Source organism: Solanum tuberosum, unplaced genomic scaffold, assembly GCF_000226075.1.
Source record: "Solanum tuberosum cultivar DM 1-3 516 R44 unplaced genomic scaffold, SolTub_3.0 scf00506, whole genome shotgun sequence".
Classification (NCBI taxonomy): Eukaryota; Viridiplantae; Streptophyta; class Magnoliopsida; order Solanales; family Solanaceae; genus Solanum; species Solanum tuberosum.
The window spans coordinates 222,022-247,009 of record NW_006239429.1 but is presented as its reverse complement, the minus strand read 5'-3'; the positions used below and the strand labels follow the sequence as shown (position 1 = coordinate 247,009).

General features: G+C 34.4%; 3 protein-coding genes across 7 annotated transcripts; 2 read left to right on the top strand and 1 right to left on the bottom strand.

Moving 5' to 3' along the window:
* Positions 1-4,118: 4,118 nt before the first annotated feature.
* On the top strand, positions 4,119-10,171 carry LOC102606058 (DNA (cytosine-5)-methyltransferase DRM1-like). 2 transcript variants are annotated; one of them, XM_006364712.2, is made up of 11 exons: positions 4,119-4,283; positions 4,424-4,477; positions 5,752-5,815; positions 5,967-6,113; positions 6,252-6,351; positions 6,435-6,478; positions 6,911-7,063; positions 7,730-7,856; positions 8,383-8,474; positions 8,609-9,337; positions 9,525-10,171. In XM_006364712.2, the coding sequence occupies exons 3-11, from the start codon at positions 5,813-5,815 to the stop codon at positions 9,957-9,959; spliced, it is 1,830 nt and encodes a 609-aa protein (XP_006364774.1). In that variant the 5' UTR covers positions 4,119-4,283; positions 4,424-4,477; positions 5,752-5,812; the 3' UTR covers positions 9,960-10,171. The 2 variants fall into 2 exon arrangements, with proteins under 2 accessions (XP_006364774.1, XP_015159578.1); XM_015304092.1 differs by having other exon boundaries at positions 4,415-4,477.
* Positions 10,172-10,919: 748 nt separating this feature from the next.
* On the bottom strand, positions 10,920-20,878 carry LOC102605502 (cyclin-T1-4-like). Of its 4 annotated transcripts, none has more exons than XM_015304084.1 (7): positions 20,574-20,878; positions 18,936-19,265; positions 14,877-14,958; positions 13,278-13,412; positions 12,850-13,025; positions 12,610-12,761; positions 10,920-12,375 (listed from the first exon to the last, which is right to left on the bottom strand). In XM_015304084.1, the coding sequence occupies exons 2-7, from the start codon at positions 19,166-19,168 to the stop codon at positions 11,288-11,290; spliced, it is 1,866 nt and encodes a 621-aa protein (XP_015159570.1). In that variant the 5' UTR covers positions 19,169-19,265; positions 20,574-20,878; the 3' UTR covers positions 10,920-11,287. The 4 variants fall into 4 exon arrangements, with proteins under 4 accessions (XP_015159570.1, XP_015159571.1, XP_006364772.1 ...); XM_015304085.1 differs by having other exon boundaries at positions 18,936-19,219; XM_006364710.2 differs by having other exon boundaries at positions 20,717-20,878.
* Positions 20,879-21,644: 766 nt separating this feature from the next.
* Positions 21,645-24,911, top strand: LOC102584820 (phosphatidylinositol 4-kinase gamma 8-like). Its single transcript, XM_006364736.2, has 4 exons — positions 21,645-21,756; positions 22,307-22,354; positions 22,453-22,511; positions 22,894-24,911. The coding sequence occupies exon 4, from the start codon at positions 23,002-23,004 to the stop codon at positions 24,715-24,717; it is 1,716 nt and encodes a 571-aa protein (XP_006364798.2). The 5' UTR covers positions 21,645-21,756; positions 22,307-22,354; positions 22,453-22,511; positions 22,894-23,001; the 3' UTR covers positions 24,718-24,911.
* The last annotated feature ends 77 nt before the right edge of the window (positions 24,912-24,988 follow it).

Genomic DNA, 24,988 nt, shown 5'->3' with positions numbered 1-24,988 from the left:
ATATATAATATATAAATATAAGAAGAGTGAATAAAATTCACATTCATAATTGTCATTTTAAAATTTAAAAAATTATTCCTTTTAAATTATCCGCGCAACGCGCGGGTACGTATACTAGTTTAAAATATCACAAATTCGATTAACTCTCAAAATTTTACGCGAATTGTATAATTAAGACGAAGGGAATAACATATATTATTTGAAAAATTACTATATAATTACTACTCTTCTTATATAGTAATATTTTAATTTTTTCCTTTTTAAATAGTACTAAAAAATAAATTTAAAATATCACAAATTCGATTAACTCTCAAAATTTTACGCGAATTGTATAATTAAGACGAAGGGAATAACATATATTATTTGAAAAATTACTATATAATTACTACTCTTCTTATATAGTAATATTTTAATTTTTTCCTTTTTAAATAGTACTAAAAAATAAATTTAAAATATCACAAATTCGATTAACTCTCAAAATTTTACGCGAATTCTATAATTAAGACGAAGGGAATAACATATATTATTTGAAAAATTACTATATAATTACTACTCTTCTTATATAGTAATATTTTAATTTTTTCCTTTTTAAATAGTACTAAAAAATAAATTTAAAATATTACAAATTCGATTAACTCTCAAAATTTTACGCGAATTCTATAATTAAGACGAAGGGAATAACATATATTATTTGAAAAATTACTATATAATTACTACTCTTCTTATATAGTAATATTTTAATTTTTTCCTTTTTAAATAGTACTAAAAAATAAATTTAAAATATTACAAATTCGATTAACTCTCAAAATTTTACGCGAATTCTATAATTAAGACGAAGGGAATAACATATATTATTTGAAAAATTACTATATAATTACTACTCTTCTTATATAGTAATATTTTAATTTTTTCCTTTTTAAATAGTACTAAAAAATAAATTTAAAATATTACAAATTCGATTAACTCTCAAAATTTTACGCGAATTCTATAATTAAGACGAAGGGAATAACATATATTATTTGAAAAATTACTATATAATTACTACTCTTCTTATATAGTAATATTTTAATTTTTTCCTTTTTAAATAGTACTAAAAAATAAATTTAAAATATTACAAATTCGATTAACTCTCAAAATTTTACGCGAATTGTATAATTAAGACGAAGGGAATAACATATATTATTTGAAAAATTACATTAAGAATACCATAAACCACAATAGTTAACAACTTACAATATTTGAAAAACATATTAACTCTCAAAATTTCACATGTGTCACATAAATTGGGACAAATGGAGTAACATATATTATTTGAAATTACGTTAAGAATATTATTAATCACAACTTAAAGTATTTAAAAATACATAACATATATTATTTGAAAATAATGTAAAAAATATTATAAATCATAATAATTAACAATTTAACGGATATTGTGCCCGTGCTTCCATTTAGAAGTGAGAATGTTTAGGAGCTTAGGGTTAGTCAGTCAATTGACCGATTTGCCCTTCTTCTTCAACTTCCTCTATTTACTACAAAAATAGTACTAAAAATCAATTTAAAATATTAAAATTTTGGTTAATTCTTGAAATTTCACATGTATTGCATAATATAATAGAGTAGTAACATATATTATTTGAAAATTATATAAATAGTACTAAAATATAGTTTAAAATAGTACTAAGAATTTGATTAACTCTCGAAATTTCATATGTACTGCGTAATTGAGATTGAGTGAGAAATATATATTATTTGAAAAATAGAATAAATATGTGATATTATTAGAAAGAGCTTTAATATATATTTTAAAAATTATTTTGTCTTCCGTATATGATTTTCTGCATATATGTGGAGTTTTAAAGTTTTTAACATTTTAATATAGAAATATGATTATTTGAAAATTTTAGTACTTTCTTCATTTAAATTTTTCCTTGTTTTTCTTTTAATTTGTTCTAGATTTAAAAATTACATAAAAAGTACTTAAAATCACAATGTAATAATATAAGATATTAAAAAAACATAATTAAAAATCATAAAAGAAATTTTATTGACTCTTTAATTCCATATTGAAACATAAGAAGTTTGTTTGAAAATAACATAAAAAGTAACGTAAATTAAAGAAAAATAACAACTAAAAATATTTAAGAATCATATAAGAAATTTAGTTGAGTTTCGTAAAAGTACCTACGTCACAAAAAAGGGAACAGAAAGAGTAATATATATTATTTGAAAATGATATAAGAAGTGCTATAACTCACAATAATTAACAACTACAAAATATATTTAACAAAATCACATACAAAAAATTATATAACTCTCCAAATTTCATCGGTGTCACATAAATTGAAACAAAGAACTACTCCCAATTTATGTTATTTACTTTCCTTTTTAGTCAGTCCCAAAAGAATGTCACATTTCTATATTAAGTAACAATTTGATTATAAAATATTTATTTTACCCTTAATGAAATAATTTACAGTCATACAAATTTATATCATTCATTTTGGACCACAAATTTTAAAAGTCTTCATTTCTTTTTTAAACTCCGTGGCGAATCAAACTACCTCACATAAAATGAGACGGAGGAAGCAATATACATTGGGCCCGCGCTGGCGCGGGAACCTAATAACTAGTATATATATATAGTTGCTTGAATTATCAATTCTAAAATTTAATAAAGAAAAATAATTTAGTTTCAAATTTTAGTACTTTTTTACAAGATAGTAATAGAAAGTAAGAAAATGTTTGAATGGAGGGCGCAAAAAAACCCAGAAGGATGATACACAATAAGTCGATAAAACTATTTGTTATTTTATCATTTGTACTGTGTTTTTTCTTTTTACGTTATTTGATTAGATCGAAATATGTGAGATATCTTTTCTTGATGAATAACAATGACATCATAATGAACTATTTACGAAAGAATGACGATTGACACAACAAGTGTCACACATGCAAACCTTATTCATGCATGTGAGATACTTGTTGGTCATGCAAATATCATTCATGCTTGTGTGACATGTGTCTTTTGTAACGCATTATACTCACGACTCATCTACACATATTATGCATGTCAACACACATTTCTCAACCATTTTATTGAGCATAAACACCTCCTAATTATGAAATAATTATTTAATACTTCATTTTTCATCAAAAAAATTACTTATTTATCTTTAAAATTATATACCACCCTTAATTCTGTAGTTAGCTTTTTCACTTATTAAATTCAATTTAATCACATGAAACATTGGGTTACCAATAAACTCCAAAAATCTTCCTAAATTTACTCATTAGAACCTTTTCAATTAATTAATTATACATTGACTAGACACTCTCTCTCGGGAATTGCGACAGTGTTTGACCAGTGAATGAATTAATTAATCTTGGTTCTTAGGAGTATAATATATGATGATTAATTATATGCAGCCTTTTGATTAATGAGAATATATATTTTAATTTGTTATAGATTTATTAATTATTTTATTATTTAATCATATATGTATGACATACTTTTTACATAAAAAAAGCTAAAGATATAATTAATTAAACATTAAATATCTTTGACGGAATACATTGATTATTCCTTCAACTTAGATTAAATTACTTGAACATTAAATATTTTTGACAGAATACACTGATAACCCCTTAACTTTCATTGTATTTTATTTGAATCTCAAATTTATGATTTGATTCAATTAAACATTCAAATACATGTTTTTATTAGTTAGTTATTCTTAATTCAAATTTTAAAAAGTTTTTTATTTATATTCTCAGATATTTATTACGTGATAAATTGAACCATCATCAATAACAAGATACTCAATGTAATTTCATAGACAACACATTCAAATTTGTTAGAACTGAGATTGATAGGTATAACTAAAGAATATAGCATATTTCAAGTGGTGTTACTATGCGCTTGTGACTACGCACATAATTTTTTTTAAAATATTTTATCCCATAGTTAGATGCTTAATGTCAATAGATCTTAATTCAAGGATCTAAAATGAAATTTACAAACAAATTTAAGGACGGTCGGTATATTCCGTCAAGATATTTTATGAAAAGGATTGGAATCAAATATATCAATAATTGAGGGACCAAAAATGTACAGTTATTAAATAGTGAAAAAGTTTCCTCTGTAAAAGCAAAAAACAGAGGGGGCTTCTCGTCCAGTGTTGAAGCGTAAAACTCCAAATATGGGAATCTATCTTATGCTTTAAAACCACACAAGAATCTCTCATAAATCTCTTCTTCATCAATTTTCTCTAAAATCTCCGGTACGTATATCTTCTACTTTCTTTTTTCACTTTGTAAACAGAGAAAAAACTTAATTTTTGGTTTTTGAATTAGCTAAAATGGTGGAATTTTGCCCCAAATTCTTAACTTTTCGTTGTTTCTGGGTTTTCAGGTAATGTAGGATATCTGATATAGATCAAAATTGATTGTTGCATTGATCACCGAAAAAATTCAGGTATGTTTTATGGTTTTGATTTTTTTTTGGTGTTTTCTTACTTGTAATAAGTTGTGAAAATCGCAAGAACTCATTTTTATTTGCATGGAGTTTATTGGGTGCAATTGAAGATTTTATTTCAAAATTGATAGGCGAAAAACATGACCTAGCTAATCTCCAGTTGCAGAAGTTGACTCTAGAGAGAAAAAATGCACTAAAATTCTTGTTGAATGTTTTGTCTTCCATTTGATTTGGCCTTGTATTGTATGAATTGCATATTTCCAGTATTGGTTTGGGAAAAATGACAAAAGTACCTTTCTGCAAAGAAGGGAGAAGGGGAAGGCACCTAGTGCTGCATTTCTTGAGTTGTTTTTGCAGCTAATACGTTATGGACTTTCAGAAAATGATATATGTTAAAACACAACAAGAAAAAACCTATACTTTATTTGAATCTACTTTCTCCAAAGCCTCTTTCTTTGGCTAAGTGTCTACATAACCATTTCATAATTAAACTATGATTATGGAGCTTCTTACTCCATCCTCGCTAGACCCCACTTGTGGGATTACACCGGGTATGTTGTTGTTGATGTTGTTGTATTCCACCTCGTTGTTTATTAAGCATAACTGTTTCCCACTTGATTAGTTGGATCTTTTTCTCGTTGTTATCTTACCACGAAAAAGTTTCTTCTAGTTTCATACAACTTCTTGATCACCTATTTCTTTTCTTGCATTTTTTCAATTACCCCCTACCAAATCATTTGCAACGTGCAACTACTAACTAGGGGCATTCCCAAATTTTTGGTCGTAGGAGTACTACTAACTTGACACCTCAAATTTTCGACTAACTCCTGTAGATTCTGTACATTCACTGCATAGATGCAGCTCTTTATCAAGTTAATACCTAGTTTTGATACCATCTTAAAAACCAGTAGAATCACCCTCAGGTACCTTAATTGTTGTTTCTCAGCCTCACACATGAAAATTGTACCTGTGAGATTTGAGTAGGTGTCAATTGTGAGTTGCCCACTGTAAAACTGTTATCCATCTGTTGGAAATAGCCTTATTCAACATTTTTCTACCTCCATCACCAAAATAAAAAGGAAAGGCGAAAGCGGGTCACCCTGCCTTAAATCTCTTTGCACATGGAAGAAACCTGAAGAAGTGCCATTTATTAAAACTTCTGTTTTTGAGTTTTCGGTGTGAGATTTGATGGGCCAACTTTTGCTTTGATGATTTCTCCGTCTATGTGGAGCTTTAATGGCAGTATTTCACGTTTCCCTTCTTGTGTTATGTAGGGTGCTGATTTATTCTTCTTGCTGAACAATTTGGAGTTCTTTTTCAGGCTTACCTTGAGAAATGGTAAATTTATCTTGTTTCTCGATCCTCTAATAGTGTGCAGTTGGTCTTATATATCAGAAAAGAAAGTATATGGTCTCTTTAATCATAATTTTCATAAATGGAGGAAAAGCATCTATACTTTGTTTGTATGTCTTGTTTCTATACTATGCAGGACAAAAATCTTTCTGGAGAAGATAATGATGACATTGACTGGGATACTGAAGATGAACTTGAAATACAAGAAATACAGGACACAGTATTTCCCTCATGCACAGATTTAAGAACTACTGGGCAGCATGTTGTTTGTTGCGATGGGGAGGTAAATGCTTCAATTCTATATTAATACTTAATGATATTTCTTGTCAAGGACATCTTTTTGGAACCAAAAAGAAAAGAAGAAGATAGTTCATAACATTGCATCTCAACTTGGTCTGTTTTGGTCTTCTCTTACCTGAAGGTGAGCTCGTCATCAGTACCCTTCCGGTCCAAGTTCATTCAGCAGTTTGTAGTGATGGGATTTCCTGAAGAATCTATTGCAAAAGCAATAGAGCAAAACGGTATTTGAATTTTCCAAGTCTTTATACAACTAAAATTTTGATTTTTCAACTATGGTATTTATGTTGTTTGACTTGAGACACAGGAGAAAATTCAGATTTGGTGCTGGATTCTCTTTTGACTTTTAAGGTGCGTAATGTTTGCCTCATTGTTTTGCAAACTGCTCATTTTAGACTTAGTAACAGGATGTTTGAGAGAATGAAGAAATTCTTGTTCAATCCACCCTTCCTTTGGCAACCACTTACTCTTCTAATTGGTGCCTATATATGCCACCACTTGCCTAAGATGGTCTAGCGACACATGTTTACTTGTTCAGAGTAAAATCTAGATCAATCAAGGTTTTAAATGGAGATGATGACACATATTAGGACCCAGTAAGAGATTGTGAGATGTGAATGCTGGATTCCTAAGTGTTGACTGTGCGATCATTGAGTTTTATCTCTCTCCATTGTAATGACGATTTTCTTCTGTCCTTTCATTTTTTTCTCAAGTAATGGCCCTCTAATACTAGCAAACCCCTCTATCTCCAAAAAAAGAAGAGAATAATCTCTGTTTTTGCAGGCCCTTGATGACTCTCCTGAAGAACAGCCCAGTGTTAGCCCTCCGCTGGAACCCTCCATTAGTTCTGATGAGAGCGCTTCTGAATACAACGAGAACGTTTTGGATAATGTTTATGAGGAAGATAGTTGGTCTTCTGACTCAGACAACTATATAGTATGTTATCCTCAGCCATACACTATTCTCCATTTCTTTTCAATGTCTAACTGTGACATAGAAGTTAGTGAATCTGGTTTCTCTTTGTTCAAAAAATACATTTATTCATTTTTCTGATCAAGCACTTCTTTTAAGCTCTGCAACACATTATTTATGTTATTTGATGTGGTGATATGGTATTTTTGAACACCCATGGATTCTTCTCATACTAGATTTTATGACTAATATGAGGTGGTTTAGTTTTACAAATTTGTGGAGAAGTACCAACAAAATTAAGTGTATCTGTGATTTTCAATAGATATATTTGACAGTCGTCATGCTCTTCCTGTTGGGGGACACACGGGATATTTCCTTCTTTTTCCTTTTTTGATTTGAGATTTGTGGGGACAAAGATGTGGTTTGTTTGGATATAATCTCTACAAATGAAGAGATAGTCACCTGTAAAGGTTGTGCTGAAAGTTGGACGAGTGATTCAAAATTATTCTTAGCTGCTCACTATTTTTTGGGGCTTAAAGGACATTTTTCTCCATGTATTTATGCATCAACTAATACTTCTTTTTAGCATTTAAGATATTGCTGGTCGTGAATCCTGTTATTAGTTTTCTAGTTTTCTGGGCACAACTATGTAAGACTTTTCTGACATTTTCCTTTTAAAATGTGTGGTAGAATACTGTTAAGCAGTGCTACTTGAATGACGAGGGAAGTTCTTTGTCTGAAAAAGAAAAGATGTTATTATTCCTGGCAAATATGGGATATCCAGCAGAAGAGGCCTCCATAGCAATGGATAAATGTGGTAAGTATATTATTTGTCCTCTACATTACTAATGTTATCTAAATCTTTTAGTTGATTTGACATTTAGAGGGTGTTTGGATTAACTTATTTTTAGTAGCTTTTTGACTTTTAAGCTCTTTTATTTTTGGATGTGTTTGGGAAAGACTAAAAGTGCTTTTAAGGCTAAAAAAGTACCAAAAAAAGCTAAATGTCAAAAGTTGGGTAGGGCCAACTTATAACTTTTAGCTTTTAGCATTTAGCTTATAAGCTACTTACAAAAAGCTAATCCGAACACTCCCTTAGTTTGGCTTTTGATATATATTAATCATGCCAAGGTTTTATCACTGACCGAAGAAATCTTGTTCATGCAAGTTCTGGTTGATGCTACCAATTTGAAGTCGTGGTTAACTTTTGCCAATGTTGTTGTATTTCAAACAAAATCTGCTTATTGGCGCTGCAGCATTTCTGAACATCTTTTTAGAATTGCAACTCCTATATTTTTTAATTTCATTTCCAGGTAATTAATATCCTCTTCACAACTTTCTAGGTCCAAAAGCATCACTCCCTGAATTGGTAGATTTTATTTGTGCTGCTCAAATGTCAAGAGCGGAAGATCCCTATCTGCTAGAAGATGTGAAGGTAAACTTTCCCCTCACAGTATTTTGAAATGGAATCAAGTGAGCTAACAATTTATTCAAATTTGTTTGCATTTATAATTGCAAATTAGCAATACCATTATTCTTAGAATTGATGCCTCCTTCCCATTGTGACAGCCAAACCTGAAGGATATATTGAATGATTGTGGTGGATACAAAAAGAGGAAGATGTACAATGAATTGTGCAACCGGAAAAAGCAAAGGGAGATTTCTGGTGAAGAGCCAATTCGATTGCCCAAACCGATGATTGGCTTTGGAATTCCTACCGAATCAGTTCCAAGAATGGTTCAAAGAATTCTTCCCAAGAAAACCATTGGCCCGCCTTATTTCTATTATGAAAATGTCGCCCTGGCTCCAAAGGGTGTGTGGGACACCATTAAGAGGCATTTGTATGAGATTGAGCCCGAGTTTGTTGACTCGAAGTACTTTTCCGCAACTGCAAGAAAAAGAGGGTATCTTCATAATCTGCCGATTGAAAACAGATTTCCTTTGTTTCCACTTCCCCCACGGACCATTCATGAGGCACTTCCCCTTTCGAAGAGATGGTGGCCATCTTGGGATAGTAGATCAAAGTTGAACTGCTTACAAACAGCCATTGGGAGTGCAAGGTTGACGGATAAGATCAGGAAAGCTGTCGAGAAGTATGATGGTGAGCCACCTATGGAAATACAGAAGTATGTACTTTATCATTGCAAGAAGTGGAATTTGGTCTGGGTAGGAAGAAACAAAGTTGCCCCTTTGGAACCTGATGAAGTTGAAATGCTATTGGGGTTCCCAAAGAATCACACAAGGGGAGGAGGTATAAGTAGGACGGACAGATACAAGTCACTTGGTAACTCTTTCCAGGTTAGTCTAAACCTTCTTTCTTTGATGTTCACTGCATATATTCAAGTCTTATTTTCTTCTCCCTTAACCTTTTCCCCATAATCTTGGGTTTGCAGAATATAGTGAAACGACTTTTATTGATTGACACAATCTCTTTTTTTCGTTGGAGTAATTTTAAACATGATGCTTGTATCAATATTTGTATTAGGTTGACACAGTGGCGTACCACTTATCAGTGTTGAGAGACTTGTTTCCAAATGGAATCAATGTCTTATCACTCTTCTCTGGCATTGGTGGTGCTGAAGTTGCTCTCTACCGTCTCGGTGTTCCACTCAATAATGTTGTTTCAGTTGAAAAGTCTGAAGTGAACAGGAATATTGTGAGAAGCTGGTGGGAGCAAACAAATCAGAGGGGGAATCTCATACATTTTGACGATGTGCAGCTGCTGAGCAGAGATCGCTTGAAGAAATTAATAGAATCACTTGGAGGATTTGATTTAGTGATTGGTGGAAGCCCATGTAACAACCTTGCAGGCAGTAACAGGGTGAGCAGGGATGGGCTTGAAGGCAAAGAGTCTTCTCTGTTTTTTGATTATGTTCGGATATTGGATGATGTCAAGTCCATAATGTCTAGACATAGATGATACTCTCTCTGATTTAGATATCCTATTCCTTTTTCTTAACCTTGCCAAGGCTAAGGTTATTCTTAGTAGGGTGAAATCAAACTAGATACTAATTGCAATTATGAAACTGATGAAATTTTCGTGGTTGATGAAGTAATGTTATTGTTTCTGGTTCAGTTTTTTTCAGAACCAGGTTTCTAGAGAATATATAAGTGTATATCACTTCATCCTTTCTATTATACAAGCTTAATTGCTCTAGGGTAATTCCAATGGCCTCATCCTCTTTCAATCTTTTCACAGTAATTATCAAACCCCAATTACATTCACAAGACTTGCCTCATTTATTTTGGTGTTTCAGGGTCATGAAACTTGAACTCATGAATCTGATTGCTTTTTGTGTATATTAGTACATGTTTTCTGAATTTGGTTGACGACTGCGATTCGCATAGAATTTGGTGGGTTTATCGGGAGCCAGTTTGGATGACCACTACTCACCAATCACCATGTTTGACATCATTTATTAGGTCGTTTCAGGCTCATGAAATTGATGACTTTTTGTGTGTATTATTAGTATATTCTAAGCTTTTGTTGACGGCTTCAATTTCCCTGAAATTTACTAGTTTCATCAGAAATGGTTTGGTGACCAATGCTCACCATGTTTGACATGACTAGCGTAGCTTATTTAAGTGTTTCAGGGTCATATTGTTTAAACAAGAGCATCTAAACTTGTATAAATACATTTTAGAGTGAGTTATGATCTCCATAAGTGAGCAGAATAACTCTTGAGATGATCTCAAGAATTACTATGCCTAGACTGAATATTCCATAAATGATCTAAAGAATTACTATACCTAGACTGAATATATCATGTATACATATTCAATGATCATAATTCAGTTTTCAAAAAACAGAAATGGGAAAAATCAAGGACCTAAATGATTCACCAAGTAGGCAGAAATATAATTCAGGCACACAGCAAAGTCAGTAGTGGCAACTGGCAAAAGGGACAACTCACCCATTAAATGTACAAGAAAAAAATGGACAACATTTCGGAGGCCACTAACAACTTGGACAGTTACAAAGAATCCGTTCTTACAAATTGCACAAACATATTTGAGTAATCAAAAACAGAAATATGATGAGAGCTGAATATGGTAGCAGTTCAAAATCATCCGGAGAATAGTTATACAGTTTCGTTCTATAAATAGTTGCTCGTTTACCAATTGAAGTTGTGGCAAAATTTTTAGGATATAGCTGTGCCAGCCTTAAATAAACTCACTCCTCAGATCGGAATGTCCAGCATGTTCAACAGAACTAGCTAGCCTGCTGCTGCAAGCATAAAAGACATCTCAAGCATGATTTTCCTGCATGTGCCTTTTGTGGTCCCTCTCAGAATAATCAAGCCTCCCGGGCCTGTTTCTATCATCTGGAAAATACTCATGTCGCTTTCCCTCCATCGGTTTGTCTGAGGGGCTACTTGCCTTTCTCTTCCTACTGTTTGACTTTGGTGACCGATAACCCTTGTCAGCATCATCATATGGTTCCAGTTCCCCTTCTTCGACGTAGTCAAGCTCTTCTCCGCGTGAAGACTTCCACTTTGACCCTTGGTGATGTCCATCCCCAGCCTCATCTTGAAGCTTTGTGTGATATGTGTTCTCATGCTCTGGCCTGTTTGAAGGCTTAGACCAGCTTTCCTTTCTTTCCCGCTTGTTTTTCTCATTCCCAGCTGACAGTTCTATTCCATCCTCCAATTCTCTCTCAATGAGATCATCGTCATCCATAACATCAGTTTTCTTGGTTACATCCCCTTGAGACTTCCTGCGTTTCTCCAATGCTGCCTTGACCTTGTTCTCGACAGCTGCTTTGACCTTGTCTTTATCTATCTTTCTAACTTCTTGTGGTGACTGGCCAACTGCACCATCCATGTTCTCCAGGGCTCTACCATGGTACTTTTCCTTTGATTCCCCTTTATGCCTTGGTTCAGTTTTCCTAGTGTTCCCTTCCTGATCATCTTCAGTGTTGCTCTCAGAACCATACCTTGATCTACTTTGTACCTCTGCTGTACTACCCTGATAAGACACCTGCTCTCTTTCATGGGTCTGTCTATCATTCATCTCACCATCCCCAATACCGTCTGAAAAGTTATGTTCAGCACTTCCATAGTCATTATTGCTATTTTGAGCTGTCCTTGTAAGGCCACTGTGATTATCAGCATACGGTTGATCAGGAGTTTCCCTAGAGGTTGCAGGATTGGAGCTTCCTGCATTTGTATTAGCACCTCCACCCAGGGAGTTGCTGTTATTTGCACCATGCTCTTCTTGTGCGGCTGAAGATTTTCCAGAAGGCCTTTGATTTCCACCAGCACTTCCTTCTGCTTCACTAGCCTGAGGTGGTACTCTATTTTGCTCATACAATTCTAGCATTTGATTGCTCACCTCTGCAAGGGTAAATAATACAAGTAAGATAGAGAAGATCTATTGCATGACTGACTGTACTCAACACTCCCTCCCGCCCAATCAAAATTTAGTCCTCAATTAGAAAAAAATAATCAAAAGGCTCATTTCAGAACATTTCCATGTACTGATGTGGCAATCCTTGAAAGTAAACCAGACTGGGTTTATCCAATACCACAAATTTCATAAAGTATACATATCCAAGGCAAGACACCAACCCTCCAGTTGGCGTGGGGTAACATCAAACTCCTGCCACCAAACCTTCTCGCCATCAGATGGGAGCTTTACTTTGAGAAACTTGGCTGCAAGGAAAATGGCCCCTGCTGCAATGTGATGGGGCTTAAATTGCAAGCATAAGGATGTCCGAAGCCTGCACGCGGCTCTCCCACGTCAACTAGAGATAAGTGTGACCATCAATTGGTACCATACAAAAATTAAATAGAAGAAAAATACATTACCCATCATTCACAAAGTTCCATGCAACTTGAGCTAGGGCATTTTGAGCAACCTTGAATTTCTTTATTGCCTCAACAAGGGGTTTATATGGATGATGTACATTAAGATCAAAAGCAAGAGTTGCAAGAACAACCCTCTCTCCGGACAAAATTAGTTCTTTTTGTTGTTCATATACTTCCTGCATAAGTTGCAAAATTTTCAAATTCTTTTACTATGTAATACTAAGACCCTGGAAATGATTCAAGGTACCAGGGGAACCATATTAACACCCAACTGAACAACCGTCAACTGACCATACAAGCAAAATCTTTCAGATATAAGCATGATGAAGCAAATTATTAGGGTAAAAAAATCCAAAAAAGGACCTAAAATTAGAACATGGAATTAATAGGTACGTACAGAGCACAACCACCAGGCCAATGAGCAATACCTTTTGCTTGATCCTCTGAATAGCTGCAGAATCCTTTTTATGAATGATCTCATAAGAAACAAGTATAACATCTTTCAGGGGACGAGGAGTTTCTTCAACCTTTCCTGCTAGGAACATGCATACTGTGGCAACGGTCTGCAAAAGGTATGGAAGTTGGGCAGAAAATCAGTGAGTTCTAACTACCACAAACTTTAGCTAGTTAGCACAATTACCCGTGAAGATGTCCATTATTTTCCTTTTCTTTTAACTGACAAGTGGAAGTCCAGTATTTACTAGTAATACAAATTTTCCTTCCCCAGCTAGTACAAGATTATTACTTCAAATACCAGTCAAGCAAACTCCTTCCAGAGGAACGAAAAATTGTCCAGTGGCATACTAGACATATGATTAGATGGGACTATGATTTTTTTCTTGTCCAATGGCATACTAGACACATTATCCAGGCACTGCAACTACACCATTATTTTAGGTTGAACAAGACAAGAATTCCAGCTAAAATATGCTGCTGAACTAGCTTTCAGGAAATATTCCAAATAATGTCTTGCCACATCCAGGGATTCCTCACGAGAAGGGAGCTTGAGAAAGCCACATAGAAAAACTAACCAACCCAAGCACAGTAAAATACACCTACGGGATTTCACTAGAGAAAAAAAAACCATTATAAAATAGAACATGAAGTCCAAGGAAAATTTAAGAATCTTCTCACTAACAGTGAATCAAACTTCCATTTTTCATCAGAAACAACCATAGACAACAGACCAACCAACTAAGACGCTGCAACCAGCTATAGAGGTAAGATGAGAAATATATTTTCCTCCACTCTTCCTTCCCTTCGCCTTCCAAGTTTCTTATTGCTGCGAAAATTTCTTGAACTGTTGCCTATCATTCTATGATCCTTCAATTAAAGTGCGATTATCAAAGTTCTCTTAGTATCATATAGAACCAAGACATCTAACTGAAATTGTTCTTCACAGACTTCACAAATTTGAAAAAGTAATTCATCATTTTGAACTGCTTCTCCCTACGACATAATTGGAATCCTGCGCTTAATACTCATGAAAAAATGCTTATAGGTGTGGTGATCTAAGGTCCAACTATATTTTTAGTAGGTATTGCAAATTTGATCTAGTCAAATGAAAGGTATCTATCTTGAGAATCAGAAGTCGGTGCCCCTCTATGTTGAACACTACTTCATGCTGAATGCTTGATGGTTGCTTAAAAAATCGCATATCCAGTGGAATGAGAATGTTGAGATGGATGTGTGGGCATTCTAGGAGAGATAAGATTAAAATGAAGATATCTAGGACAGGTGAGAGTAGCCTCTGAGGAGAGCACAATACGGGAGGCGAGGTAGAGATTGTTCGGGCGTGTGAAGAGGAGATGCACGGATGCACTAGTGCGGAGATGTGAGAGGTTGGCTATGAATGGTTTCAGGTGAGGTAGAGGCAGGCAGAAGAAGCATTGCCTTATATTACATGGAGTACGGCACCATTATTCACTACGCAATATTAGAATATATGTTATGCAGTCACTCTTCATTTAACAAATATATTAAAAAGAGGTCAATAGATGGTAAAACTGAAACAGAAAGCTACTTACCCTCCTATCATTCCTTGAATGAGATTGCCGGAGAAAGAATCGATGACAAAATATAATTGCCGTGGCAATTGTTACCTGAGGCCTGCAAGCACCGGACAATTGAACCATGTATGATAACGGTTAATTCATATTTAAGGGAAATAAGGTATGATTCTGCATTTATGACAAGTCTGAGAAAGCGTAAAAAATGGGAGTTCTTATAAGAAAAACTGCCAATACTATAAACTTCTGTATAATAATCCAAATATCTTAACTAATATAATAAAATAATGTATATCAGCAAAGGAACAGGATGAGACTTGAAGTCACTGAAGAAAATTCAGCTTCAACTTTTCTTAACAGTCCCATTTTGAAATATTTGCAATAGAAGTAAAACTCATAAGCATAAAAAACCAGGGGTTTCATCTAAACCTCCAAAACATATCATGGTATGTGTGGTGTGCAGCCTAGGATTCCGCTCTTAGAGCAAACAATCGAAGAAGACGCAAAATGGTAGATTGTTTCTAGCATTGAAATCTACCTCAGGACCCACTATAGTAAACTAAATAGTACCACAATTCCCCTACAGTTGCAAAATGGAAATAATATTGCCTGGGGTCTCTAGCTAGAGGCAAGAGTGCAACACTTGAGGTGGGGTTTAAGCGCACGTCACAGGTATGAACCCATTCATAAGAAAAAGGCTGGTATTTAAGTGAAGAAGAGTAGAGGAGCAAGACCATTATTCATAGAGCTCCAAACCATCCATACAGGCCAGGGGGAATTTCTCGGTTTTCAAAAAAAGGTAATAATGATGCAGCAAAGCCTGGAACATGAATTCAGGCTAGGTCATGCAGAAACACAAGAATGAGTGTTTTAACAGTGAAATAAACCCACTTTCATCGTGTTTCTTTTACAAAACACAAACTACAACTCAGGCTGGCCAATTTCTCAATAGCACCTCTTTTGCCTAAGGGCATCTTCTATACTACTTGTATGAGGGGCTTCCAGCATAATCCCGAGTTCCTGACTATTGAGTTGTTAATAGCTATTAAATAGTCACTTGAGATAGTTCCCGTGCTCTTTGGACTATTTATTTCTCTTTCCAACAAGAGATTAATAGATTAACCTACATGAACGATTTCATAGCTATATGTTTTGTCTTTCTTTCATAATTTCCAAAAAAAATCAGGATTTAATTAAGACCACACCCAGAAGACTTTCTGAAGAATACAGAAAACTTTATTTTCACGTCAAGATAAAGCTCTAGTCATGATCTGAGCTAGACCTAAGAACTGAATAGGGGAATCTAGGCATACAAACCTTCGAAGAGTTGAAACTTTTTCTTCAGTTTTTTTTTAAACTGGTAATGTTGTATTCCTACAAGGTGAAGCTGAATGATTGACTGTTACTTCTAATACTGTTCAATCAAGATATCATAGAACTTCCGACAAAACAAGGAACAAACAAAAGGGAAAATTTGATCTCATCTTGAAACTCTCCTTGAAATTAGCTTTAGTACCCAAGCTGGCTGTTGCTTGTTTGCTCTTCTCAGGAAAAGAATTGAGAAATAAGATTCTGCTGTAGATTACAGCAGTCATGATACATTGTGTGTGCAACAAGTAGGTATGCAAGGCCCCAAGGAAAATAAACTCAACAGGTAGGATGGAATACTCTTCAACAATTCAGCTGGTTCAAGAAAAGTTACATGAAAAGCAATATGGAAGGGCAATATTATTACCTTAGTCGCAATTTACAGTATTTTTTTAGATACCCTAGAACTAACTAGATCATACGCAGACACTTGTAGTTTTCTTTTCTTTCATTTTTTAGAGGATGACAGGAGAAAGTCTAGGTTTAGTTGGAAGTAAGATCAGTGTCGATATCTGGGATTGTAAAAGCAAGTAGATATAGTGATGTAACAAGGTCAAAGTATCCATCAACTATTGTAATAGGCTCACTCAAGAGGTGTTTAAACTAAAAGCTAACTCGGCTGTGCCCTTCACTTCACTTGATTGATGTTTTAATGCAGACACTCAAAGGACTAAGGTGTGCACCCCATCGCCCATGTACTTATTGTCACTCTACTGTAAAGAGGAGAATAATAGATAATAAATATTGGCAAAGTGATACACTAACCTTATAGGAAACTTCATGAATATTATCTTTAACGATTTGGAATAGGGATAGAAATTTACTATTAAGAATAGTTACCAACATCTTTTTTATACAATAGTTACTAACATCTTTTAAAATTATCATGGGATTCAAGAAAAGAAGGGAAGAATTCTGGAAATGGTTTGCTTGATTATTCCCACAAGTTATTGGAATTAAAGAACATTTGAAAGACATACAAAATATGGAAAGACAATAATCACATTCCTACAGAACTTCCTAATTACCTAATTATAGGGATATGGGTATCTTTTCATATTTTACATAGTTTGGGTTTTTGGGGCATTTTAACACACTCCCTCAAGCTGTGGAGCATACATATTGTATGCTCCTAGCTTGCCACAAATATAGTCATGACTAATTTTGTCAGAACATATGGTAAAATCTAACATATCCACAAGATAAGTGTTGCAGAGATGTGGATGCTACGGTGAATGTGCGGCCATACTAGATTAGACAAGATTAAAAATGACCAAACTCGCTATAAGTGCAGGTAGCATGCATTGAGGATATGAGAAATACAAATATGGAAAGAAAATAAAGGGAAAAGTTAAGTTCCTACAAAATCTCCTAATTATCTAATTAGGGGATATGAGAATCTTCCCAGATTCACATAGTACACTTTTTTGCATATTTAACAATATTGCATTGTTGCATTTAAATGAAAATTATTGACCCTTATTGACATGATTTTCACTTCATATATTTCACTTAACTGTAGTTTTTCCAATTCATTTGTACAGAAAATTGTTGTTTGTGTTAAAAGTTACTTTTCTTCCTTTACATATCTATTTTAATTCTTTTATTTATGCCTTAAAATCCCCTGCAAGAAAGCCCTAGCACACTTTCTATTATGTGTTTGACTGACGACTATGGTCTATTATAAAAAGCAATAACTATGCTCAACAAATATTAAAGATAAGAAGAGGATGAGAGGGCATCACAAAAGGGATTGAATGCACTGCTCATACTAAAGAGACATCTAATGTAGATTCACAGATGTTGCTACAGCCTACATGAACCTTAGTACCTCCTAGAGTAACCTTAGATTAACAGTGCAATAGTAAGGCAGAACTGCAAGGCAGATAATACCAAGAGCCTGTTTGGCTTAGCTGAATTTAAGTAGCTTTTAAGCACAAAGTGTTAAAAATAATTATTCAAGTGTTGGAGCCTGTTTTATAAATAAGCAGTTACATGTTCCGGTAGAAGTGCTGAAAACTAAATAAGCTGTTGATATGCTTGGTAGAAATGCTTGATAAACATTTTGTGTTAAAATGACTAAAACATCCTTTGATTTGTTTACACTATTTACGAGTTGATTACAACAAGATCTTTATTTTAAATGGATCCAAATACAAATTAATTTATGTCTCAATCCATTTTTAGTTCTAAAGTGATTTAAATAAATTGATTTTTTATAAATATAAATAATATATTTGCAGAACTTTCTTGTTCTTAGACTATAGTATTATTTTGTTGTAGATACTATTCCTTTTTCAGAATGCTTTGTCGTGCTATCTTTAGTATAATGTCATGGTTTCTTCACTAATGTTATTTCTTTTTCCCAAACTGCTTTATTATATTTCTCCCTGAGCCGAGGGTCTATCGAAAACAACCTCTTAACCTCCCAAGGTAAGGGTAGGGTCTGCGTACACACTACCCTCCCAAAACCCCAAAATAAGCTAAAAGATACTTAAAAACTATTTAATCTGCTTTCACGCCCTACCCAAAATTCCCTCCAAGTCAATCCTTATCAACAAACAAACAAAAGAAGTATAGATCATACCAAGTCATGCGTTAGCAATTCTATTCATGCATAAAATAGTGTTGCACCTTCTAAGAGAAAAGACTAAGAAACAATCACGAAATAACACAAAAAAGGTATCCAACTCAAAAATAAGGACTTACACTTTAAGCCGCATGCCCAAATCTTGTAGGAAGGTACAATATGACTTGCGTAGATAAGTCTCTTTCTTCAAATCTATACCATTGAGTCGCGATGGGGAGTTCTCTTCAATTTCCTTCCTGGAGAGATACCAACGACCACCATTCTCATCTGGTCTTTCTTGAGAAGCCCTAAAACTGCCACCCTCATAAGCTTCATGATGTGTTGAGGGGTCACCGGTCATCAGACCAGCCATCAGTACCTCTTCAATCCCCACAGAAGCTATCAATGAGTTATGAAATGGTCTCTATGCACAACAGCAGTTATTTAGATGACCACCAGCGAGCAACATCCTATAAATAGATGAGACAGGAACACACAGGATTTGAACAGGAAAAATAACCACATAGAGGCTGTCAAAACCTAAAATGAGAAGAGTGCCAAATTCACTAGAAGCAAGTAACTTCAATCTATATTAACATATGTCAAAATATTTAACAAACCAATGGAAGAACCAATTTAAATTTTTAAGCTTATAGTAACTATTTCTTTGAAGAGGCATTAATATAACTTCCTTTCTAGAAGGATGGTAGAATGACATATCACAACACAAAGCTTCTGCTGAGAGCCGTGCAATGGTATGCAACACATCTTTTCTGACAAACAATTGGCATATGGTACTTTCCAATGGCATTAATAAGTCTGAACATTCAACGTCCACACTATCAAATCAATGATTCTAACCACCAAGATCTTAACAAACATATAAATAAGCCAGAACATGTTATCCATGAGACAGAGTATGTTGTTTCTTCCTAACTGCAACTGATTTTAGGGGATACAAAATCATAATATCATTTAAAACTCCATATGGTAAAAGACATGAATTGAGCAAAGAAAAAAATTGATGCCACCGCCAATCAATTCTTAGAAGACTACGAGTTGAAATCGTTGAGAAGTTTAGGCAAAACAGATAAAGATTTTTCTTACCAAAGACCCTTCTACACAAACTAGAAAAATCCACTGGAACAATTCGTATAAGTCAAGAAGAAAGTGCAGCAAACAAAGCAAATCCATGCTTTAAGCAAGGAACCCTCAACTTACTCTCCTTATGGATGTTACAACCTTACAAAATTCTTAAGAAATTCAATAACCTTGATAAAGAGTACAATTCACCAAAATAGTCAGAATTTACAAAGCTCAAAATCACCAAAAAATCAATTTTTTAAGTTGGAAGAAACATACATGTAGAATGAGTTGCTTTTCAAGGTAGGTAAGTCCATTTGAATGTTCAATTTGTTCAAACATATAAGAAATACTACTTGAAATAAGCAAGTCTCTTATGCTCAAAACCTAGGGCAGCTCAACCCTAAAGGCACTAAAGCAGTGGCTTTAGGCCCAAGAACCTTAAAATTACAAATTCCCAAAAGAACCAAAAAGCCCCAAATTCAGTTCAAACAAACACACATACATCCGAAGAGGCCAAATCGCACAGAAAAGAAATAAATTCGATTAAACGAAGACACACAACTCAAGATCAACCCAAAAGAAGAGCAAGCAAGCACCGACAGAGACGGTAAACCCAAAAGATGAAGGAGATAAACAAGAGACAAACCAAACAAATCTGATGAAGGCGATGTAAAATGTTAATTAAGCAATACCAGAATGTGTAGCTGCGTTTTGAAGGACCAAAAATAGCCTTTATACTTATCTCCTTACCCCTAAATTCTCAGCTTGTGCTATACAAGATAGGGTTACAAGACGAAGAAACAGAAGGAAACAAGAAATAGAGATAACAATAAACCTGCTCGCCTTCGAGTAACTGAGGAGAGATTCTACTTCATCGCCGGCGAGATTAGCAGGCGAGAAACGGCGCCGATGAGGGCAATTTAGGGAATTGACGATAGGGGAAGGAGGGTTTGCTAGAAGAGAGAAGAGTGAAATAAGCCTAGTGACGAAAAAAAGGGGCTTTACTGCAAATTGGGGAAAATCTCTTCCTTTTATTAGATTTTCCGGTTCACTTAAACCGTCCGGTTTTTCGTTTAAGGAGACTGGAGTAGTAAATTAATCTCCGGTTCGCTTAACTTTTGATTTTTGGCTAAACAATAATTACTTATTATTTTTACAAACATGTCTTTACTTCTAACACATAACAGATAACTTACAACTAATTAGAATTCAATTTTTGAAGGAAAATTGTAAGTCACAAGCGTTTCAAATTGTTTGTCAACAAAACTTTTTAAAGTAAAATTGTAACATCATAAATTGCAAATATCAAATATTGTTGCAACAATTGATGTAAAAAAAAATTAATGTAAACAAAATAAAAAGAAATCATATTTTATGACTTTTGGATTATTACTATGCAACCAACAAAGTATACTATTATCAAAATTTTATGCAACGGACTTTGACACTTCTCATTTTCACCAACACAAATACTACTATTTTGAAAACACACATACTCTAATCTTTACAATTACAATGCATGCATGATTTGGTCCTTTATATTCGTTCTCTTTTAATTTATTGCGAATTAAGTAATTTGATAAAATAGAATATCCTTCGCATAATTTATTGAAAAATGGTTAGAGAGAAGGACGCGAACGAGAGGAAGTCATTCTAACCGTCTTAACGGTAAGAGAGAATTGGTAAAAGAGACAAAACTCCCCCAGACTGATGGGAAAAAAAACAAAGAAAAAAAAGAAAAAAAATCAGACAGAGAAGAAGGGGGGGCCTTTGTCTCTCAATAACTTTCCAGTAAAAGGAATTTTTGTTTCTCTCTGTCTCTCTCACGCTCAGCCGTTGTTGTTCGTCTCCCTGAATGCCTCACCAGTATTCAGGGTAATCTTTTTCGTTATTAATGTCAGTTTTCGTAAAGAATTTGATAAGAAATCAGATTAGATTGTAAATTTTCTTGATTTTTATGCAAAGATTGGAACTTGTTGTTGTATCATTGGCATATAACATGTTTATTACTGTCGAGGGGATTCAGGATTTTAAGTTTATGAGTTATGGACCAAATACCTTTTTTGCTTAACGAGTTTTGGACAAATTATATAATACAAATTTATAGGATCAGTGTCCGAGTTATTGAATTATGTTGAACGTGTAACTTTCATAGTAGATCCACCATTGTGGAGGGGGTGGAATAGATGGGAGGCTTTCTTTTTGTAGAGGGCTATGATTGATACATAAAGGGGGAAATTACTACTTTTCATTGGTTATGATTTTCGAGATACAAATGTTAACGAATTTGTATAGGTGAAACTAGATTCTATGATCCTCGTGCTTCAAATGTCTGATTCTTTTTGGGATAGAATGAGGTAAATGGTAGAATTTTGTAAGTGTTGTTGAAACAGAATTAATGTTCTAATTGTTGTTGTTTTTGTAGTCAATTGTGGCGACTATTAAGCGGAGGAGCGAGGGAACCAACAGGATGGTATGTCAAATGCTGTACATTTTCAATTTCTCATCCATATTGCTAGTTTTCTGTATCTATGTTTGTTCTTAGTATATGATTCGCGAGAAATTTCACAGGGTTCAGAGATACCAATGTGGTTATTTGAGTTTTGCAGCCTCCTTTACGCGAATTTGATGTAAGTCTTCATATTCGTTTACATTTTCTTTTAAGAATTCACAATCAAAAATATATATAGTGTTGTGAGATTGTCGATTGCAGAAAGAAAGTTACTTTTTCTGAGATGAATGATCCTCAAAATGCTGCATTTGTTTTGTATAGTGAGGTATATAATGTAATGGTTCTGGATTTGCTTAATACAGTAAGTAAGACCTCTCGATCCTGTATAATAACATTTCATTATAACGTCTTTGGAACCAATTTTCATGTTATGTTATACCTATGTTCTCTATAACAACATTTCACAGTAATAGCCAAAATATATCCAGATAAATGTCATTGTTATGGAGAGGTTATAGACAAAATATATCCAGATAAAGTAGACTTGTTTCATTTTTCAGACAATGTGAAGGATGTTCTACCCAAGGAAGAATAATTCTCTAAGGATTCACACATTAAAGAAGCTCCCTTTAGCATGCACTTTTATTGTTGCTGTTGTTTTTACTTGAATGAGATTCAACAAGATGGCTGTAGCTATCAATCCGCAAAATCACGGGTTCAAGCAATTCGTTAGACCTCCAAGGTGTAAGATTCCATCATTTTCTCAGCTCGATTACAACAACATTCTTGAATCAAGCCAAACAAGCCTTACACATTCTCTACATCATGTTCCCTTTGAGATCTCCAACATCCAAAAGAGCTTTTCCACACCTTGTTTATCCCTCTCCACGAGAACGGAAGAAGATATTGAAAGTAATCCGAGAGTTGAAATCATTGGTGGTCATCGCGCTCCTAAAGTGCATGCTTTAGTAGTTGAGGTTGCTATTGCTATGGCTTCTGGAGTCAAACCTGAGTTACTGGCAAGTGGACTAGGTGGTGCTTACCTTTTTCGGGCGACTAATGGTAATGCAGTAGCAGTGGCAAAACCTGCTGATGAGGAACCTTTAGCTTTGAATAATCCGAAAGGATTTGCAGGTCGGATGCTAGGCCAACCGGGCATGAAACGTTCCATCAAGATAGGTGAAACTGGTGTCCGGGAATCTGCTGCTTATCTTCTTGACCATGATGGATTTGCTGGTGTTCCTCCAACAACATTAGTCAAATTTTCTCATGTTACCTTCAATATAAACGATTCACAATCGATCCCTACTTCAACTTATAAAATTGCCTCTCTTCAACGGTTTATGGAACATGATTATGATGCAGGAGACTTAGGTGCTTCAGGCTTTTCAGTGGCTTCAATTCATCGTGTTGGGATTTTGGATATACGTCTTCTCAATCTTGACAGGCATGCTGGAAATATCCTGGTGAAGCACGGGAAAGAAAGCTATGCTGTTGATTCTGCTGAACTTGTACCTATAGATCATGGACTTTGCTTGCCAGAATCACTTGATGATCCATACTTTGAATGGCTGCATTGGCCTCAAGCTTCCATTCCATTTTCGGAGTCTGAAATGGAGTATATATGTGGTCTTGATCCTTTTAAGGATGCAGATTTACTGAGAAATGAACTCCCTTCTATCAGGGAATCATCCATTCGGGTTCTTGTGGTGTGCACCATTCTTTTGAAGCAAGCTGCTACTTCAGGGCTTTGTCTAGCTCAAATCGGAGAAATGATGACTCGAAAATGTTATGGAGGACAGGAAGAATGGAGTGCATTAGAAAAGATATGTTTCAGTGCCAAGGTTAACATAGAGAGTAAAATAAAAGAGGATGATCAAAGTATCTGTGAAGAGAAAGAAACAAGTGTTGGAGTTTTCCAGTTTGATTATGAAGATGGAGATGACTCATATCAAGAAGATGAGGAAGCTGATGAAATCTTGCAAGGCTCTGCTATAACAGCTAAGCCACCGAAAATTCCAAGGTTTTCGTCTGTTAGGTCTATGAGTACAATAGCTAATCCATCAGTGTTTCATTATGAAGAAGAATGTGATTACCTAAACAACAAATTTCGCGGTTCAGATACCTTAATAGACGATGATGGTGGTATGGAGGACAATAACAACGATAGTGATAGTCAGAAAACTAGTGCTATGTTGAGGAGTATGAGCTTTGGTACAAAAAATTACAAGAATGATGGTGAAGGGATTTCGTTTGGTGAAATGAGTAGTGAACAATGGAGCTTGTTCTTAGAGGTTTTCGAGAAGCTTTTGCCAGAGGCATTTGAGGGAAAAAACTGCATGTGTTTGTCAAAGCAAAGATTGGGATCTTCTTGTGAGTTTTGAAGAGAAGTTTGATTTATGAGAAGAATTCCACATGCATTTTCAACAAGTGTAAATTACCAGCCAAAGTACTCAAGGTAGAATATAGATAGATATTAGTATGAATGGCAAAGAGATGGGCAAATTTGCCATCCTTTCCACACCCTTTATTGAGAATATAAGTCTTCTTGTTTTTACTACTTCTCTGCAGAAGTTGATATCTCTCTCTTGTTACATTTTTATTGTTTAAAATGCCAACCCAAATAATTTGGGAGTAAGGCCTAATTATTGTATG

What these genes read in the sequence shown, in the direction of transcription:
- LOC102606058 (XM_006364712.2), top strand. An exon ending in AAAAGCAATAGAGCAAAACG is followed by an intron (nt 6,352 to 6,434) that starts GTATTTGAATTT and finishes CTTGAGACACAG; the next exon opens with GAGAAAATTCAGATTTGGTG. An exon ending in CATAGCAATGGATAAATGTG is followed by an intron (nt 7,857 to 8,382) that starts GTAAGTATATTA and finishes ACAACTTTCTAG; the next exon opens with GTCCAAAAGCATCACTCCCT.
- LOC102605502 (XM_015304084.1), bottom strand. Translation starts at nt 19,168, where the DNA reads ATGGCTGGTCTGATGACCGGTGACCCCTCAACACATCATGAAGCTTAT. An exon ending in TGGAACTTTGTGAATGATGG is followed by an intron (nt 12,762 to 12,849) that starts GTAATGTATTTT and finishes AGCCGCGTGCAG; the next exon opens with GCTTCGGACATCCTTATGCT. An exon ending in TACCCCACGCCAACTGGAGG is followed by an intron (nt 12,376 to 12,609) that starts GTTGGTGTCTTG and finishes TTACCCTTGCAG; the next exon opens with AGGTGAGCAATCAAATGCTA.
- LOC102584820 (XM_006364736.2), top strand. Translation starts at nt 23,002, where the DNA reads ATGAGATTCAACAAGATGGCTGTAGCTATCAATCCGCAAAATCACGGG.